The sequence below is a fragment of the Electrophorus electricus genome, chromosome 17 (assembly GCF_041902795.1).
Source record: "Electrophorus electricus isolate QZ-2024a chromosome 17, ASM4190279v1, whole genome shotgun sequence".
In the NCBI taxonomy this organism is placed as follows: domain Eukaryota; kingdom Metazoa; phylum Chordata; class Actinopteri; order Gymnotiformes; family Gymnotidae; genus Electrophorus; species Electrophorus electricus.
Genome location: NC_137513.1, coordinates 10,295,476 through 10,317,155, shown reverse-complemented (window position 1 = coordinate 10,317,155; position 21,680 = coordinate 10,295,476). Strand labels below are relative to the sequence as shown.

General features: G+C 40.1%; 1 protein-coding gene across 1 annotated transcript; it reads right to left on the bottom strand.

The window, feature by feature from the left end:
- Nucleotides 1–447: 447 nt before the first annotated feature.
- On the bottom strand, nucleotides 448–20,787 carry LOC113580382 (macrophage mannose receptor 1-like). The gene is made up of 7 exons (XM_081700460.1): nucleotides 20,621–20,787; nucleotides 16,227–16,582; nucleotides 11,602–11,949; nucleotides 10,231–10,626; nucleotides 9,763–10,149; nucleotides 788–870; nucleotides 448–528 (listed from the first exon to the last, which is right to left on the bottom strand). The coding sequence occupies exons 1-7, from the start codon at nucleotides 20,785–20,787 to the stop codon at nucleotides 448–450; spliced, it is 1,818 nt and encodes a 605-aa protein (XP_081556586.1).
- Nucleotides 20,788–21,680: the final 893 nt, after the last annotated feature.

The window sequence follows — 21,680 nt, the reverse complement described above, 5'->3', positions numbered from 1 at the left end:
GAAATTAAAGTGACTTTTATTTGGAAAACTGCAAACTATCTAGGCCTATTTTGTTTATAGCTACCAATCTCTGCTACTTGAATATATATAAATATATATATCTCCTCAAAAAGAGGGTGGACAGCACTGATTAGGCAAGAATGGGTTGCCATCAGTCAAGATTTTGGCCAGACGCTGATATCCAGCATGCTAAGGCGAATTGCAGAAGTCTTAAAAAAGATGGGTCAACACAGTAAATATTAATTATTTGCTTAAAATGGATGTATTTGTCAATAAACAGTTTTTAAAACCTTATGAAATGCTTGTAATTGTACTTCACTATACTATATAAACTGACAAAAAACATACACATATATAATTAAGTCAGTGAGCTTTCCTAAAAGTATGACATGACATGGGCACATAGACACACACACACATACACACACATACACACACTTCAGTGCATCAGGGAGTGATTTTATGCATGCTTTTCACACGCAGTGTGAACTTATGTGGGATGCCCAGTTGAAGTAATTTCTCCTCAAGCTTAAGAGAGAAAGAAAGACAACACAGAAAACAATTCACAGTTATTGCTTGTTAAATTTCTATCACTTTACTGATTCTGTTTCTGAATATACAGTAGAATATGTGGTAAAACATAGCTCTAGATATATAAAACAAAGCTCTAGATATTGTAATACTTAGATTACAAAAATTTAGATTCCAAATGGTGAATATTATGGTATAAATACTATAAATACAAACTAAATAAATAAATGCTATGAATAAAACCTGAGAACCTCACCTTTATCAGGACCACATTCTCAATATAACTCACTGTTAATTCTTTCTGAGCATTGACCATTACCCTCAGGGTGATCACGTTACCTGTAAAATCCCAGTTAAAAGGCTATACATTGTAAGTTTGATTTTGAAATATTTTATTTCAAATATAGCTATTTATAACTTTAATTCTTCATATTGCTGCTTACTATATAAATGTGTACTTGCAAACACACCTACTACATATTCACAATATTTAATTTCTTTGCATGCAATTTCAAAGTATTTGAAGCAGCTTTTGAAAAATGGTAGATTTGATACACAGTAAAATAATTTGTTTTGTGTTTTACCTATTTCTAATTTATTTCTAATGCTTGCACAAATAATGGAGAACAAAAACACACATTTATGCAACACCACATACTTAAGTTTAAACACGTACTTCCTGGTTTAGTTTCACTGTCTGGGATGGATGATGGTTCATCTGTGGAACTCACTGTGAAAACCAAGTCAACCGTCAAACAAAAACTTTGCCTCAACATATCAGTGTGCATTTTAATTCAGAAATAATGTATAGTTAATGTATAGTTAGTTATACAACACGATAAGCACAATACATTGCACATTATTATGTAATTGCATAAATATGCGAGTTGATTTTGTAGTCTCATAAGGAAAATATATACAATCCTACACATTTATGTGAAGGAGAGCACAGCCTTAAATAAATAATAAATAAATTTAAGTATATCATATTTTAAATAAATGATTAAAAAAAATTGAACAGCAAATAAATTGAGCTGCCACCCCCAGTCCTGTCACTGCAATTAACCCTGAGGTAGCCCACAATACCCCTCTTGGAAGATCTCCTTATCAAGATGCATTGTGAGACTAGCCTTTGTTTTCCGGTACCTTCACCCCTAGGACAACTTATAACATCCATCCTGAGAGGCCTCTGTTATCAAGACCAGAATTCGTTTGGCTCTGACAGGATGGCACCTCAACCCTCTTATCAGGTCCTCAAAGCCACTCCATAAGAAAGGTTTATTACTCTGCAAGACTCAGAACTTTATGACCCCAGATCTGACCTTGGAAACAAAAAGACCATGCAATACCCCAATTGGAATTTAAGAATGACTTCACAACCCAGAATACCTCAATCAGAAAGAGCATATTCTTGAAGGACTACTGGATTTTAACCTTTCCCATACAAAATGTCACTATCGGTCCCTTCCATCTTCCGTGTTTTCCCTGTCTTGTGTTTAATTCCGTTCCATAGTTTCATTTTGTCTTCACCTTGTTTGATTGCTTACACCTGTCCCTCATTTCTAGTTTTGTGCAGTTCATGTATATAAACCCTATTGTGTGCCTTGGTCGTGGCTGTTCATTTGAATGATTTGTGAATGTGTTTCGTTGTGGTTCATTGATTGAATGTGTTTAGTTCATTGCATTTGCATGTTTATTTGCATGGTTGTGTTCGTTTGTACTCCGTGTTTCCTAGCCTTTGTGTTTCCTAGCCCCAAGTTTTTTCCTAGTCTTTTGTTATAGCCTGATTCCCCTGTTTGCTTTCGTGTACTCTTGTTTTGTTTATTCATGTATCCCCGTGCTCTATGTGTTGGCTCTTTGACCGTGGACTACGTTAACGACTCTGATTCTGGATTTGCCCCAATTAAATCTCCGCACATGCGTCTGCCTCCTTACCGCTCAATGTTACACAAAAGGCCTTCTTGCGAGCATCACACCAAGACCAAATTCAAATAAAGGATGGGTTCATTATTGAATTTCAAGGATGCGACAAGATTTTTTTTATTGTGTGTGCTATGAAACCACAGCATCCCTCAGTGGCTTTACCGGGTCCCCCATCTTGACTGAATAACCATGTATGGCCCAACACTGGAGATTATGATACACATAACAACCCAAGTATACTAAATTCCAAGTAAAAGTACTAGCCATCACCACTAAACTGTTGTGAGCCTCCCTCTCTCTAATTTTAAGTAACCTTTCCTTGTGTCTTATTTAAATTATTCATGAAATTATTATACCTATGTCTTGAGCCTATTTTCGTAGTATTTGAATATTGTAATGTTCCAAGCACAAGCAGATACAGAGTTGAATACAGTATTATGGTGGATGCAGTTTATCAGAGAACAGGGAACGTTCAATAATGTAATCCAAATATACACACGAAGGTCAAAGTCTAGAAAGCAGTCAAGAGGCAACCAAAACAAAGCAAAAATAAACATCCTTTATGTATCACAGCTGCTCTTTGCATCCTGCCAAGCCTCCCCACATTACAAAGTATCAATATATTTCCCTCTGTAAGGTTTGGCACCAGATTGAGGCCCCCACCAGGGGAAGGCCTCGAATCAGGCACACTACCAATCAGGCTTGATGTACAACAGCTGTGCTAGGTCTATATAAGCCCAGTGACCCAGTCACTCAGTGCTGGGTCTTTGCTAAAGTGTTGAGCCAAGCTCCTAGCCGGGAACTCTGGGTATTGAGGTCTGTGAGCCCTTTTGCTACACATCTCTTCTGCTCTTCGAAGGTGCCTGTGTTTTTACACTCCCCCTCTCTTCTCCAGTTTTCTTCTTCAAGTCTGTCTCTCTCTCTCTCTCTCGGCTTCCCTTAGTCACTAAAGCACCTCCCTGTTATCGGTTTTTGTTTGGGAAGTTTTAGAGTTTTGTTTTCTCCAGTACATTGGGGCTGCCATTTTTCCCGTGGTGTCCTTTGTTTTCCCTTTTTTTCCACGCTCAGAGTGGTGTTTAATTTTTTTCCACCTGTTTTTTTGTCCTCCATCCCAATGGGGATCCTTTGATATACGGAGAGGTCATTTAATGGCCGCCACAGTCTAGCAGGATCTCGTTTGCCTTGCAACAAAGCGGCCAGGGTTCCCTCTCCATGTTTGTTTGGTTTTTTACTTCTGTTGTTTTAACTGTTCTAAGATCTAACTGTTTTTCACATGGGCCCACCATCATTAAAGCGTGGTAGCTCACCCAGTGTTGGTGTCATCACCTATCTGACCTGAGTTCAAGCACCATTACACCCACTTTCTTTCCTTTACTTACTATATTAAATTACTCCATCAAAGCCAGAGATGAGACAAAGAAAGCATGAATAAACCCAGAAGTAAGTTAGGAGAAGTAAGTGCTTGAAACATCGTTTTATTTTACATGTCTGTCTTGTATCCAATTTGTTAGTCTAAACTCATTTAATTTGCTTTCCACTACTCTGTCAATGTAAAGTCATCCTCTTTTGTTGTTAATATTAGTTTTGTTTGGCCAACAGTAATTAGTTTTAGTTTAGCCAAACTTAGTTTTATTCATAGCTATGTCCAGGACACGCTCCCACATCGATACCTGCAAGATACGAGGAACACCTTTACACCAGCTCAGAAACCTCAGGGCAGTCCTTGGGCAGTGGATTAGGGTCACTAATAGCACAAAATGAAGTTTGGAATCCATGTGGCATATGCTCACCCAACATTGATTCACAACAAAGCTCTCCTACCATGAGCGAACTAACTGAGAGCTGTGTTTTCCATTCATATGCTATCTTGGTGTGTCTTTAGCAAAATGTAATCCTATAGATAATTCTGTCCAGATTAATATTTTCTCCCCTCGTTAGTCTAAATAGCAATAGGAATAGAAATACACCCCCCCCCCCCCCCAAGCAGTTCCCCATTAGCTCTGTTAGATATGAACTAATTCAGAAATGAGACTGACATAACGTTAATGAACTTTTGGTAATTAACCTGTAATATATGATCATTGTTTCCCTATATTTAGGATGGTACCCCTTTTTCATAATTCATAAAATTATATATTTGCTACCAAAGAATAATGAAAAGAACACAGCATAGTTCAAGGGTCACATTAAACTGAGCATTACTTGAAAATTTTACACCATTAGGAGTTAGAATAGATTCAAAATCACATTTTATATGGTCACATGCCTATTATACTGTGAATGATGCAATAAAGTCCAGCAGTGTGGGTCTATGGTAAAAATATTGCTTTAATTAATAGTTCCATGATCTAGATAAATATTGTCTGATGGAGATTTAAAGTGTCCTCCAAATTGCCAGTGGAAGGTTCTTGATTAAAATATTGTACCTCTTTGGGGAAAAATACAGTTTTAAAGATTTATCCTGTATCATAGTTGCAGGATGAGATATCAGTGTTCCAATGAAATTTTTGACACCCTAGGTTTCCTAGTAGGGGGGCTGAACTCTGCCACTGTAGATAGTGATAGCCTTGTGGTGTTTAGGTTTATCCTAATTTATGGCTGGATGATTGAGACATCCTGGTATCAAAACTGCTGTGTGGGAATTTATATATATATATATATATATATATATATATATATATATATATATATATATATATATAAAATTCTCCACTCACCCTCCCCAGGTGGTCTTTTTACTCAGGTCTTCTACCAAAGGCCTGGAAGCTTGAAGGTCCTGCATAGTATCTGAGCAGATCCCAAGATTGCACTCTGCTTAACAGAGATTTCAGATGTTGCTAGAGCCACTCTCCCAGTTTGGGGGAAACAGCCCCTAGTGCTCTGATTACCATGGGAATCACTGTTACCTTCACCTACCATGGCTTTTCCAGCTTTTCTTTCATCCATTAGCATTTTTCAAGTATTTCATGTTCCTTGTTCCTTGATCCTTATGCTGCTATCACTTGCGATTTCTACATACATCACTATGGACCTCTTATGCTGTTTGTCCATCACTACTATGCCCGGTTGGTTATCCATTACCATCCTTTACCATCAGTCTGTATATGGAAATACCACAGGATCTTAGTTTCATTCTCCTCCAATTTTGGGGGCATGTCCCACTTTGACCATGAAACTCCAGTCAGTACACAGCACAGATGTTTCTATGTACTATGCTTGCCACTTGGTTATGGCAATCCATGTATGGCTACCTGCTAGTATGTTGAATCCTGCTGGATTGTCTCAGGAGCATCATTGCACAGCCTGCAGCTGCCTGGAGTGGTAGATCATAGCCTCTACTGCTCTCATATTCATAACTTGTTCCTGTGCTGCCATGATTAGAGTCTCTGTGCTGTTTTTCAATCAAACCTTTTCCAGCCTTTGGTAGGATTTTTCTATATCAGCCACCTCCGCTATTTGCCGATGGCATATACCATGGGGGGGGTTATCCTCCCATGATGGTTCCTGCTCCACCTCATTCCCATCCTCCTCGGGTTTCTGCTGTCTGAGGTATGCCACTGCTGTCTGCTGTCACTAAGCACTTCATCACTTGGGGCTATCTTCCTGGTGTACTGTTTCATCCTGGATAATGGCTCTCAGCTCCCCTCCTTCCACTTAGTGTACAGTGTCAGAGTGCTGTATTTGAGTTCAAACCCTTCATGCAGTGTGAGGGGGTTTCATTGCCTTGATGTCAGTAGCTTCTAGCTCCATTTACTCAATAGCTTCTATCTCCATTTCTATTCCATTTCCAGTAGCCCACATCATCAGCTTGCCCTTGTCCCCCCAGCATCTGACAATTCTGGGCGACATCCAAGCCAGTGAAGCACATCCCAGAAACAACATCTGAGAATCTGAGATCTCTGTCCAGAAGAGATCAGTCCTGGGAACAGCTAAGATACTATGCAAGACCTTCAAGCTCTCAGGCCTCTGGTTGAGGACAAGATGAGTAGGGAATTTTTTTTGTAATATATATAGAGAGAGAGAGAGAGAGTTAATACATACCTTCTGGTTGGGGTTTGGCTGTGTTGGTCACTGTGCAAATACATTATTATTAATTATTAATTAACTAATTAGCACTTGTATGTCTTTATATAAATTTAAATTCAGGAGATGCAGACCATCATTTCTTACATTTACAGATGACAACACCAATAAAGCATTTTTTCATTGCATGTTTTGATTTCAATAGTACAAACCTTCTGGTTTGGGTTCACTGATTGGGGTGGCAGGGCAGTTGGTGGGCGTGGTCACTGTGCAAAAAATGAAAGATCTCTGTTCTGTTCTAGCCAATGTTGGTATTTTATGTTTTGTCAATTTCCTTTTAGACTTCTGCTATTGTGTTCTGCTTTTTGTTTGTTCAAATGTATTCTAGATCTGTTCATCTCGGTCTCCTGACTCTTGACAGTTTACAAGACCCTAATTATGCATTTTCCATTATTAAATCTCACTCTTTGCCACATTTGCGTACACCTCGTAATCGCTCCTCATTACACCATTATTCATATATATCACTACCAAATATCTGACCCCAAACATTACAAAGAGGAATCTGTAATGAGGAAAGATTTGAGAACAAGTGCAAGCACTGAGAAGGGCAATTTTCCATTTATAGCAAATTCATACACTGAGTCAGAAGTATGTTCAAGGCTCAAATAACCAAATGTTGGTATTAAATAACCAAATAATCCATGGACGGAGCTGTACCATAATACATGACAAGGCTAAAGAACAGGACATGGGAATCCAGACAGAGAAGTAGACCCAACAGAAAACACAGACATGGGCTAGGTACACTGAATGTATGACTTATTTTTTGTACTTTTGTAAGCCTCTCTGGATAAGACTAAATGCCGTAAATGTAAAGATTGACATATTCAAATGTGCCACTGCCAAACGTCCAGCCCCGAACATTCTTTGGCTGATTTCCCTTGATCTAAAGTAAGGGGAAGCCATATAAATTTGATGTCTCGGCTTATTTTGGTTCAGACCGTACATACCTTCTTGTTTGGGTTCATTGGTGGTAGTGGTTGGGAATCTGATGGTGTTTGTAGTGGTGTTAGTCTCTGTGAAAAAAAAAAAAAAAAGAATGAATGAATATGTGTCTACGTCTTATTAACTGTTGCATTGATCAGTTAATATATAGGAATTATTGAATATTGTGCATAAAAATGAACAAAGGGAAACAAATTGACTATGCAAACAAGGTAAAGTGCATTTTCTTTCAGATAGTACATAACTTCTGGGAAGTTTGTAAGTTTGGCTATATTATTTGTTGATAAATAAATAAATAATCACACATGTAAATACTAGTTACATTAACATAAATAGTAAAGTGAACAGTACATTTTAATACAATAGATGCAGACCCTAATCTTTTACATTCACCAATGTCAGTAGCAATAAAAGGTTTTCTCATTGCATGGCTTGATTCAGATAGTACAGACCTTCTGGTTTGGGTTCACTGTTTGGGGTAGCAGTGGGTCTGGTGGTGGTAGTCACTGTGCAAAAATATATTCATTGATGAATGAATAAATGGATGAATAAGCATCTATGTATTGTATGTAGTGTTCGCAGTGACTAAAAGATTGCACTTCAGAAAATGTAATAAACTAAACTGTAGTAACTAGGTCCAGATATACTTTTCCTATATTCTTATATGTCATTATCAATTAAAAAAAAACATTTACATGACCACGTGCTTTGGATCAGATAATATGTAAATTCTGGTTTAGATTCACTGGCTGGAGTGGAAATTTCTGTGTAGGAATCTTAGGAGTGAATGAATGAACAAGCGAATAAAGCAGTTTTCTTATCCATCTTATATAATTTACAATGATATATAATATTATTATTATTTTAAATGGAAAACTGAATTTGATTTCTAAGCATATGATTATGGGAAAAAAATGAATTAATGTGTATTTCTGTCTTTATATACCATTTATTCTGGTATTAATACAAAATGAACAGTTTTAAGGCTGAGGATATATGGTCAATACTATTACTTAATATCAAGCATTTATGTCTACATGTATTATTTAAGGAACTACTGCCAGAAATCAAGTTGTAGTAATTCACACATCCATTCCTATAACTATGTCATTACAAGTAAAAAACAGTTATATCAGCACACATTTTGAATCAGATATTATGTACCTTGAGTGGGTTCAACTGTGGGATTCACTGTGTGAAAAACAAGCAATTAAATGTTGTTCATCTTAGAATTATATTATTTATAATAATATAATTTAAATAACAAAAGCAACTTGAATGTGATGTTTAATGTCTTACTGGGAACAAAATCCACCTAATTGTTTTTTAATCCGCCTCTCTTGCAACACCTCACTGACCATCAACAGCAAAGATGTTAGTATTCTGGACTTAGAACTCCTTGCGCTTTTGGGGGTCATAACATTTCATTGTTTTGGGCTAGTATTAGGCTAGGGACAAACTGACACTGAATAACTAAGGCCAATTTCAAGTGACTGATGATCACCTATCATCAGCTCACTGTTGCCCCTGATCGCTTGTGTGTATTTACACTCAAACAGACCAAACAGACTACAGCTGATGAATAACACACACACATTCTGCATCTGCGCAAAGGAAAATAACTCCACAGGAAACCGGCACTTCCCAAGGCACAGGCTTCTTATAATGAGTAAATTGAGTTGTGAGTGACTCACACTTTTTCTTGAGCACCTTCCTTCCATAAAATTGTATAATGTCAACATAATAACAAATGTTCTACTTGTACTCTAGGTAGCACACCAAAACCACTGTAGCCACAACGCATAAAAAATTCTTATTCAGTTTCTGTCTATATTATCTCATTTGCAATTATATTTAAGCTGAACAACCAATCATACAAATCTCCCTCACAGCCAACCACCAATGCTGATTCAGCTGGCCAAAACAGCACAGACGAAGACTGACTAGAGCCAATGGTGCAGAACCCAACACACTGAGTACAGGTGACAGTCAGTCACCAATTCCAATGGCTTGATGCCATATGACAGCTGATAGTTGAGTCAGTGTGTCCCTAGCCATAGATTTGCAGTATGTTACTGATTCACATATGTCAGTACAAACATATTTGTACGTCAGGATGCATCTTCTTTCAAATAGTACAAACTCACTGATTTTAGGTCATTTTTTTGGCTGTGTAAGGCACGTTTGTCAATGCAAAGACAACCTAATTACAATGCACATAATAAATTCTGCATTATTGATGGTGTATGGTGTAAGCTTTGTTCAGTCTGAACTCACAACTGTAGCAGATGAAAGGGAGAGCAGAAAAACAGTTCTCATTTGTCCATTTCCCATTGTTACTGAAGGACACTGCTGTACAGTGCTGATCATTGGAGTCTATCCCAGAGTTTTTTCCATTGTCCGGCTCTAAAGATCTCCAGAAAGTGAAAGTTGAGTTATTCTGATCTGACCATGTAAGGGTTTTGTATAATCCTATCCAAATTCCCATCCAAATGCCATCCAAAAATGTTGTGTCTATACTTTCCAGTGTTCTTTGGAAGATCTCCATGTTCTCCTCAAGGTTTCTCACACTGGCCAAGTCTAGGTAATGTTCTCTGCAGTAACTCTGAGCATCTATCCAGTTTTTTGGCTTAGACACTGGAACGTAAGTGGCAATATTTTTACCTGTAAATACAAAGTCAGATGACTGATCAATGAAAATCAATGAAAAAGTCAAACTTATAAAAAAATAGAACATTTTCTTACCATCATAGCAAACAAATGGATGTTCTTCTGAACAAGATTTATCAATCCACTTTCCACCGTATATTGACTTGGTTTCATATAACATCAGTCCACAATAGTCATTTCCATCTTCATTACGAGGATTGTATAACCATTTCCTATAGTCTCTCTCTCCCTCCTTGTAGAACTGTGGGTCTTCCAGAGACCATCTCCAACTGTTCTTCAGGTCGTCATACAGTCCAATCCATGCAGAACCAGTATAAGTGTCACTGACAGACTGCAGTAGCCTGCTCATGTCCTCCATGTTGTCTACAGTGGCCAGGTCAGTTTGAGTTTGTCTGCAGAAACTCTGAGCCTCAGTCCAACTCTTAGGCTTGTTCATGAAGTGGTACTGATGATGGGAACCAGTTTGCACTACTGACAATGAGAGAAAAATATGAATATGACAATGACAGATGTTTTGTGCCAGCTATGACCAATCTCATCATGTTAAGAAATTATAAAAAATGTGGGGGGAAAATATTTGGTTTAAAATTAATGTGCTTCTTTTCCAACCAAGAAATTAGGTCTAGACACAATGTTACTTTACAATTAACAGCTTTTATATCCAGTCACACACCACTGAGAAGCAGCAGCCAATTGCACTCTTAACCAGAAAACTCAGCCCCCTGGGGGACTAAAACAATTGCAGGAGGGGAGCAAGGACAACACTCAGTAAAGAGCACACTTCAACACTAGGCAGATACACAATGATTCACACACACTTACTAGGACCATTTTATTAGACATGCAGACACTCAATCATGCACACAGATCAGCACAGTTTATTTGGGATAGCTAATTTACCTAACCTCCATGTTTTGGGGCTGTGAGAGGAAACCCATGCAAACATAAAAATAGGGATTCAAATATGAGACCCTAGCACTGAGAGGCAAACATACTAACCACCAAGCCACCATGGTGCCCACTTAGACTAGTTACTTCTATGACTATATATTTGTTTGACATTTTTGGCTATGCTTAACTTGATTGATTGTTTACCTGAAGGGGAGATTATGCTAGGAAGATCAAGATTGCTTCTGGAGATCTACACTTCTGAGCTCTTTTCATAAAGAATCCCAGTAACCTAACTCAGCAGCTCCTGAAGACCCTAATTAGCCAGGTGATTGAAACTGTACAAAAATCTCAATTGTGCCTAAGCACCTTGGTGAAACATGATATCTTTCTCTACAAAACAAGAGTACATCTCTAGTTGTGCAGAGCTGGATTCTTGTCCTGACACAATGGATTCAACTCATCAGCTTATGCTTGCTGTGGTCTTTCAGAGATTGATTATATCCAAAAAGACTATACCTAAGTTACTGTTTAGCTGTACTACACTAGATACATTACCTGAGTAGCAAATGAATGGGAGAGTAATGTTACAGTTCTCCTCAATCCATCTGCCTAAGTCTCCAAGGCTCACAGCAGTGCAGGCTGGACTCAAATCCTCTAATCTTGAGTTTACATGTTCTGTTTTCCAGTACCTAAAAGATGAATTACTCTGATCTGACCATGTTCTGGTCCTGTGCAGTCCAATCCAAACAAAATTCTGTCCCACCAAACTGGCAATTCTAGAGTTTTCATCCTGGTTTTTGATGCTTGCCAGGTCAGTGTGATGTTCTCTGCAGTAGCGCTGAGCTTCTGTCCAGTTTTTATAATCAGCTATCAGAACCAGGCTCTCATTGGGTTTTTCCCTTCCTAATGAGAAAGACAAACATACTTTTATGTGTTATCATTTTAGGTCCATTCTTAAAAGATCTGTTGCATGTTAGAATAATATTCCATAGAATAGGTCATATTTCTACCTTTCTTTGTAATTAGTTCTGTAATTTCTTGATATGTTTTCCAAACAAAATCTACAATTTTAAATGTTTTTGATATAATAAGAAAAATGATTTGTTGTAGAGGAATATTTTCAAGATGCCCCAGGAGAGAAACTAGATTAAAATTCCTTTTTGTGGATAAGTTCTTATCCTCCATCTTTCAAATCAAGTGCTTTGCCCTAGTAAGTGTTTTCTCTGCTAATCTACATCTGAATCACATTAACAAGCCTTTGGCTGAGTCTGGCTTGTCAGAGTAGAAGAAACATTATGTAAGCCAATGAAAATGAGGAGAGTTTCGGATTCATCCAGGTTATCCAATAGTAGTAAACCTTGATTGGATATGGCATGTGATTGGATGTATTTTGCATAGGGAAGTAATTGTAGCCCCCAGTACAGAGTTGTGGCAAACAAGTTAAAAACTCAGAAAAATGAACAAAATTCAGAACTGCTAAAATTTAAAGATTATTTAATTTTGTCAGGAATGGCTGCCCTCCTGGCATCCCTGTTTCTGTGGTTTCCCGGTCGTGTTTGTTTTCCTTTGCATCCCTGCTCTGTTCCTTAGTTTCGTTTTCGCTACCCCTCGTCTGCTCCTTCGTTCCAGTCTGTGTTTTGGTTCTCCCTGTTCCTATGTTCACCTGAGTCTGTTTACTGCCTAATTGCCCTGGTTATTTGTAACCTGTGTTTTGTCTCCTAGTTTGTCAGTTATTTTGGTAAGTTTGGTTTGTCCATCGTGTCAATATTATGCTTGCTATTATTATCCTCACCCTTGCCTTGTCATTTGCCGTGTTCATGTCTTACCTTGTCTCTGTGTTTTCCCCTTTGCCTCTGTTGATTTTGCCCTCCATGATTGTTTCTTTCATTTAATAAACCACCTCCCTGCACATGCACTCTGCCTCTCGTCTGTTCCTAAGGGAATTTGTTACAGAATAATCGACCTAATTTAAAGAGAATGCAGCAGGAGAGCTTCAGCCCATCGCATCCCATCCTCTTCGCTTCAGCAACCCACACAACGAGGGACGCTGGATTACTCCCTGAGGCAGAGTTGGATTATCTCAAGACTCTGCTCTCCACTCTCAAGGATGGGAAGCCTCTGGTTTTGCCCTGACTTATGGTGGCTCCAAATAAATATGATGGGGAGGACCAGTTGGTGGGGAGATTCGTTATGCAGTGCCGCATCTACCTCCAGTACCTGACCTGCCCTAATCCCCCTGAGCTAGTGAAGGTACTCTTCATGAAGACCTTTCTTTGGGGTAAAGTACTAGATTGGTCTGAATTAATATTCCAGCACAGAGCTCAGGAAGCCAGGACTGTGGAGGGTTTCTTCCAACTGTTAACAGCACGGTTTGCAGCAAAAACCACAAACCTGCCTTTTGCAGCTACTCCCCTCTCAGCTACTCAGCCAGCCAGAAGCGCGAGAGATGATGCCGCCCAGCCAGACCCAGTCCCCGGCGCGAGAGATGACACTGCCTAGCCAGACCCGGTCCTCGGCACGAGAGATGACTCCATCAGTTCTGTTCCAGTCCCCGGCACAGGAGATGTCACTCATCCTGATGCTGTTCCTATGCCCAGCATAGTGGATGCCATTGCCATGAATGTTCCAGGCACAAGAGACACCACCAGTTCAGTTCCCTTTCCAGTTCCCGGTGCGAGAGACGCCACAAAGTCTATTCCGGTTTCCATTCCCGGCGCGAGAGACGCCACCAAGTCTGTTCTGGTTACCGTTCCCGGGCATGGGAGACACCGCCCAGCCCGATCGAGTTCATGTTGTTGGTGTGGAGGTCGCCACCTGGCAGGATCCGGCCCCCATCGCGAGAGACACCGCTCGGCCGGATCCAGGTCCTGTTCCCGGCATGAGAGACACCATCCATCCTGTTCCTGTTCCCAGCCTAGTGGTGGCCTCCTGGCCTATCCTCACCACCCAAAAGGTCTCTCAATCTGTTCTTGTTCCCTTTGTCAGGTTTGTGCCTGTAGGTGTACTCTTGGATCTCCCTGGAGTGCCGCTGACTGCCATAGCCACGCCACCAAACCCTGCAGCACTGCTGAGTAGCGCAGCCCCATCTTCGGGCCTCCCCGACCCGCCACCGACCAGCGCAGCCACGCTTCTGGACCCGCCACCGCTGATCACCATAGCCATGCCTCCAGACCCTGCAGTGCCGCTGAGCAGTGCAACCCCATCTTCAGGCCTCCTGGACCCACCGCTGCTGAACGCCTTAGCTGAGCCTCCAGACCTCCCTGCAATGCTGCTAACAGCCGAGGCCACACCTTTGGGCCTCCCTGCAGCACCACTGACTGCCGAAGCCACACCCCTGGCCCTCATGGGCCTGCCGTTGACTGAGGTAGCTGGTCCCCTGGTCCTTCCTGGCCTGTTGTCAGGACCTACCTACCATGGCTGCTGCACTGCTGGAGCCCCAGCCAAACTCCGTGCCTAGAGTGGAGGACGCTGCTTTGCCTGTCCCTGCTTCCAGCGTGGAGATCATCACCCTGTCAGCCCCTGCTCCTGGAGTGGAGGAGGCCACTCTGCCCGGCCCAGCGCCTCATGCCCAGCCCGTCCCGGCACCTCATGCCTGGCCTGCTCCTGTGGTCGCTCCTTGAGACTCCCCTGTAGCTACTACAGGTGTGGCTCCAAAGACAGGGAGCCAATAACCCTGGAGGCCCCTCTGTCAGCCTCCCAGCCTCCCAGACCCATGCCTGGTGTCATGTCTGTAACTCCTCTGCCCCCTAAGGCTGCTGTGCCAGCCCCCAGTACTGCTCCCTTGTCTGCCTCTGTATCCTCTGTTCCTGTTTAGCCTGCTCCGGTTACCAGTTTTGTCTGTGTTCCTGTCTGTAGATCCATGCCTGTTTGTCAACCTAGTGAAACCCATTACCCTACCATATGGAATAAGTGTTTCCTTGCCCGTCCCAGTGCCTGTGTCCATGCCAATTGTGTATTTTGTTCCTGTTCCCAGGTTGGTCCTGCTAGATATATTTACCTCTGTCTTTCCTTTTGCTTCTGTTGCTGTTTCCATGTCTGTGCCCACTACCAGCATGTCCCCGCTCTTCTCCTCTCCTAACTCCACGCCCACCTCCCGTTCCGGCCATGTTACTAGTCTGCCTGCTTTTCCCCATCCTACTACCATCCCTAGGTCTGCCCTGACTCCTGTGCCGGCCCAGGGTTTGGCATTGGATCCCCTATGTGCCCCGGGCCCTGCCACTAAGCCTGGCAGTAGTCCTGCCCCTGGAACTGTCCCTTCATTGTTTACTCCATGTGTTTCCTCATCTGCTTCCAGTCTGATCTTGTCGTCCCTAACTCCACTTTTTGGCCCTGTCTCTGCCTCATTTAGCCCTTTGGTTCCTGCTGTCTGCCTAACCTGAACTCTTGTTTGTTCCTGTGTCTAGACTGGTTCCTGTCCCGGCTCCTTGTCTTACCCGTTCTGTTTCTGCCAGTGCCTCGTCCTTGTCCTGTGTTTCGTTTTGCACGCCCCGGTGTTGTGCTTTAATTGGGGGTTCTGTGAGGAATGTCTGCCTTCCTGACGTCCCTGTTTCCGTGGTTTCCCGGTCGTGTCTGTTTTCCTTTGCGTCCCTACTCTGTTACTTGGTTTCATTTTTGCCGCCCCTCGTCTGCGCCTTCGTTCCAGTGCGTGTTTTGGTTCACCCTGTTCCTAGTTTAACCTGAGTCTGTTTACTGCCTAATTGTCCTGGTTATTTGTAACCTGTGTGTTTTGTCTCCTAGTTTGTCAGTTATTTCGGTAAGTCTGGTTTGTCGGTCATGTCAGTATTACACCTGCTATTATTGTCATCACCCTTGCCTTGTCATTTGCCTCATTCATGTTTTACCTTACCTCTGTGTTTTCCCCTTTGCCTCTGTTGATTTTGCCCTCCATGATTGTTTCCCTCATTTAATAAACTGCCTCCCTGCACATGCATTCTGCCTCTCGCCTGTTCCTAAGGGAATTCATTACAATGTTTTTGTCAATTTCTAAGTTACGCATATACTGTATGTATCATTTTAGTTCCTCCATTAATATTAGTTTATTAAATATAATTTTAATCCCAAAGGTAGCCAAGATAGCATGTCTGAGGAATACATAAATTAGTGATGTATTAAAGGATAGATTTTGAGATTAATGTTCCATTAAGCAATGTGAGACTATATAGGAAAGTTGAGGTGCTCACCATCAAAGCAAACAAATGAGACGGAGTTATCACAGGAATAAATGACCCATGCACCATTGTAAAATAACACACAAAAAAGCTCTCTCCCATAAAGACTCGATAGTGCTGGGATCCAGTTCCTGAAGTCTCTCTCTCCCTCCTTGTAGAACTGTGGGTCTTCCAGAGACCATCTCCAACTGTTCTTCAGGTCATCATACAGTCCAATCCATGCAGAGCCAGTATAAGTGTCACTGACAGACTGCAGTAGCCTGCTCATGTCCTCCATGTTGTCTACAGTGGCCAGGTCAGTTTGAGTTTGTCTGCAGAAACTCTGAGCCTCAGACCAAGTCTTAGATTGATTCACAAAGTGGTAATTACTAGGAAGGCAGGAGGACAGCAGCCAGACTCCTGTAGTCAAATTCAAAATATTTTGTGTACTATATGTTTATTTCTATAAAAAGAAAATTTCTTAGTTAAAATTTCCAATTTAACATGAAAATGATCATTTTTTAACTGGGGAAAGGAAAAATTATCATGCAATTCAAAGCTGACCTGATAATAGTAGGATGGAAAACATGACTGTCTTGACAGAAAAATTCAAGGTGTACTGAAAGAAAAATTCAAGGTGTTCATTCATTTTATGTAGGCCTCTTTTTTTACAATATTTTTCTATCATACATTCAGGTGTGCTGACTGTCCTGTGATTTGTTCGGTCAGTTGGCTATTTAATTTGCAATCAGCAATTAAAAAAACTGAATTGGCAACAGTCACATATAAAAACAAATGAGTATTTAAAAATATTAAAGAAACAAATAAAGGTCTTACCAGTATAAAGGTCTTACCAGTATAACCACTTCATCGGAGTGTAAAATTCAGATAAAATCACCTCAGTGTGTTACCAGAAAAATGAACCTTTCTCAGTGAGTTAAAAACTATTCACTAGCATGAATAAGCCTTTGTAGGTTTAGTGTCTGGGATAAGCAATGAAAACAAAGAGATGCTGCACTAGTATCAGTCTAAGCCCAATACAGTAATATGATCACAGACTGACCTATATACAACATGTCCTTTTATTACTGAGCAACTCCTACCAAATCCAGCAAGACAAAAGATGTGAGTTACAGGAACCTGTCAGTACAGGGTTAAATAACAAGCAGCCATAGAGAATTAAATACAATAGGATTGGGCATCTTTTAAAATACTGAAGTATCTATGAATACATTCATTGAACAGTATTAAAAATAATTATTGGATCATTTATACTACAACATTCTAAATGCCTAATCACAATGAGTGTGTCATCCATACAGAAAGTGTTAACAAGAAAATGTTACTACACAGTAACAATATTGCAAATATATATAATCTGCAACAAATAAATATAATCTGCAAAATATTTAATGAGGAGTTGGGAATTAAATTATGCACACTAATTTGTATATCTGGTAGGGGCTCTAAATTTTTAATTAACGTTGTTCATACCATTAGGTAACAAATTATATACTTCAGCATTAGTAAGCTGTAGGTAATGTTAACAATGTAAGTAACCCATTTTTAAATACATTTCAGTGCTGCCTAAAATAAACTGTGTCACGATCAGTCCCTTCCATGTTCCGTGTTTTCCATGTCTTGTGTTTTATTCTGTTCCATAGTTTCGTTTGTCCTCACATTGATTGCCTGTCCCTCATTTCTAGTTCATGTATTTAAACCCTGCTGTGTGCCTTGGTTGTGGCTGTTCATTGTTTCTTTGGAGGTTTGACTGTTTGTTTCATTTTTGAATTAATGTTTGTTTCTTTGTGTTTATCTTAGCCTGCTTCCCTAGTTTGCCTTCGTGTGTTTTTGTTTTGTAATGTTTCCTCGTACTCTCTGTGTCGGCTCTGGGACCCTGGACTGCCTTAATGACCCTGATTTTGGATTTGCCCCTATTAAATCTCGCTCCTCTCAGCACACGCGTCCGCCTTCTTACCGCTCAAAGTTACACTATGATTAATGCTTGTAGATAATTGGGAAGTTTAACATTAAGCATTATTATTCAAATGTTCGAGGTAATATGGTTACAAGAAGCAAAAACAACTGGTGTCAACTGGAATTAATAGTTTGTTAATATTTATTAGTGCTGGAAAAATTGCTTTCAAATTATTTTGAAGGTAAGCAATTAGACCTGTTGGTTAACCAATATGCAGTACAATGCCATAATATATTACAGATGCATCAAATAACAGAAGGTTACTTGAATGCATGTATGAAAACTAGCACCACAAACAAATATATGAAGCAAATATTGAATATAGAACGTTTCACTCAAAATTACAGCAATGTTTCCTATTTGCAGCACTTCTTAAAATGCTGTGCTTTCCTTAATCTGAATCAATACAGTTACCAAGCTCTTTCAAGCTTGGTCAGGTAAACTGGAGCAGGAAAAAGATAAATATGACTAAAGAGTCCACATGACTAGAAACTGTTGTAGTGCCGCATGTAATCTGACCAAACCAAACTGGGCAGTTTGACTGGTTACAGTCACCACCCCCAGTTTACCTGAGCTGATGTGAAATATAATAGAGAGAGAGAGAGAGAGAGAGAGAGAGAGAGAGAGAGAGAAGGAATCTGCTTTTTAATTAGCTACACTGTTGTCATTTAGTCATTGAGTGGTGTAGTTACTTAGTACTAATTCATTTGAACACTGTGTTTATCAGTTAAGATGATCTTAACATTATAATGCTTCTAGGTGCAACTGCAACACATGCATCCACATAACGGACATCTGAGATGCTAGATAAAGGCCCCTAGGGTTATTGTATTATTAGAAAAGGTGGAATAAGAAATCAATGCTCACAGGTGTCAGGTAATTCCTCCCCTGGGGGAAAATATTTTTAAAAATAAATGAAATACTCTCTAAAATCAGAAACATTTAATACACCTGAGAAAAAGCTGAGACCAGAAGAATATTTTGTTTTGTTTTGTTGTACTGTGTGGTTGACCCTGATGTCCTAAACAAGCTAGAGCACAACGATTGTCATAAGCTGGCAGTGCAAGGTTAGAGTTATACATTCTTTGTAACAGTTAAGATGAGTTTAATATCACAATACTTTTGGGAGATGTGACCCTGTGGTTTAGTTTTAGATCCAGACATCATCACTGGCAGAGATCTTTTTTCCAGTCAGTAAGAAATCATAATTTGCACTAGATTTGATTTATTAGGCACCTGGGAAAATGTCATCCTGCTTTTTCAGAAGTTAAACTTTTGAGCCAATCAGTCTGATTAATTATATATATTTTCCACCACTTTTATCTAAATTGACTTACAATTATGAATGAGTACAACTTGAGCAATTGAAGGCTAAGGGCCTTGCTCAGGGGTCCACTGGTGGGGCTTGAACTGGCAACCTTCTGACTACTAGTCAAGTACTTTAACCACTAAGCTACCACTACCCTGTCAGTCCTGCGCAAATACAACAGCTGCAATCTTTAAATATATTTTTCCGGACTGTTTTCTTTGTGTGAAAGTAAAAGCAAAAATAATGCAACATTACTAAGACACAGAAGAGTTTGAGTCAGATTGACAGAACTCTCAGGAATTCCAGTGTAATGATGTGAAGACACAACAGGTTAAACTGCTGGATGGGGAGCCAAATAAACAGTGTGGGCTTTATTTATAATTGATTTATAATTTATTATATTATATAATTACAATTGATTGATTTAAAATTGTTCTAAAGTTGGTGTCAGGCTTAACTTTTGAGTCTAGACAATATCTGTCCCTTGCAGGAGGGTGCTGTTCTCATTTCTCATAACACAGAACTCCACATTTCTTTTCTCTGCCAAGCTGAAGAAATGCCCCTATTGTATTGTATGAAGCTATTGCAAGCTTGACCATGAAGGAGAGTTCATATTAATCTACCCATCAGAGCAGCCTGGCCACCATGGACCCACCCATGGATCAGCTGCACATGATTGGCTCATATGCCTGCTCCACCTATTTTCCTTAAAACCAAAAACTAATCCTGGGTGCAACTGATACTGGGTGCATCACCATCACCATGAACTCTCCTGATCACGTTAAGCTGTTTTACTATACACACTCTGAATGGAACTAACAAATGATTCTCACAGAATAATACAAGTAATCATTTCCTAAGGTTTATAAGATATTCTTAGAAATAAAAACATATTGATAGATCGGATTGATTGGTTTGATGTTGTGGGGTTCTCTGAGCTTGACATTTTGGTTGCAAATGTTTTATCACCAGTCAAGGTGACATCATCAGTGCGAGCATCATTGTGTACTTAGTCATGGGTTTTTGTCATTATATAGATAAGTGTTGTTTGATCCTCAAACGCCACTGTTTACTCATCAGTTGGAGGCAGTCTTCTGATAGGACATTGAATGGCTGGTTAACTGGGTCTTGAAATCAAACCTCGGTCGCAGGTTGTAGGCTGACCTTTGATTGATTGATTGGATTGATGTAGGGCCCTGGTCCAGCTCGTCGTCATCTGGCTGAGCATTGATTGACAGGTTGGCCACATGCCGGTTGCCGGGCAGGGCAGATTGGTTTTCTTTTGGTAGTTCATGTCCTTCTTTCATATTGGGAAATATGAATTGGCCAGTTCTATGTGCTTGTTCAGAGATAGCTCCGTAGAGTACCATGCCACCAAGAATTTTCTTGCATGCCTTGTATTTGCTTGGGATATGATTTATCCATATCTAAATTGAATTTGTGTCCCTCATTGTCTTTATGAATAAACATCAGTGAGAGTGGATCGTGTTGCTTGATGGCTAACTGGTGTTCCTATAGGCGAGTGGAAAGCCTTATGCCCATTTGTCCAATGTTGTGCTTGTCACAGTTATTGCACTGAATTTGGTAAATAATGTTGTTTTTTTGCTTGATTTGAAGCTCAGAGAATCCCATAACACTGAACCAATCAACCCAAGCTACCAATATTTGTTTTAATTTCTAACTCATTTGGGTGTACTGCTCTCAATTCTGCTCAACGATGGGAGGACTTTGCCTACCGGCAAGTTTCGACTCACAAGCAACTATTCTTTCTTCACAAATGCCTTTCACATAGTATTCTTCCATGGATTATCACCCACAGACCTCCAATAAACCATCTGCAGGCATTGACAATAGCAAGACAAAATGGTGAATGAATGAATGAATGCTACGCATGCTCATCACCGATGCACATAAATGATTGAAAAAGTATGAATGAGAATGTCATTAATGAACAAAGAAATGCATGTCTACAACTACTTGGTCCTAAACTGTTACAACAACTGGAAAATACAATAGAATGACAGACTAATAATGTTCGAGAGGAAAAGAGATCCGTGTTGAAGGTGAAACTATCAAAAATAACCAGGGAACCTACAAACAGGCAACAAGATGCATGGATTAAGAACATATCCCCATGATCGCTGTCTACAATAGAACAAAACATTCTTGTCAAGGGGTTAAACTTTAATTTCAAAGATGC

Coding starts and splice junctions, on each gene's coding strand:
- LOC113580382 (XM_081700460.1), bottom strand. CDS start 20,787: ATGAAAGAAGGACATGAACTACCAAAAGAAAACCAATCTGCCCTGCCC. Junction 871..9,762: donor CCCTTTCATCTGCTACAGTT/GTGAGTTCAGAC, acceptor GGGATTTTACAG/GTAACGTGATCACCCTGAGG. Junction 529..787: donor AGAATGTGGTCCTGATAAAG/GTGAGGTTCTCA, acceptor TTCTCTCTTAAG/CTTGAGGAGAAATTACTTCA.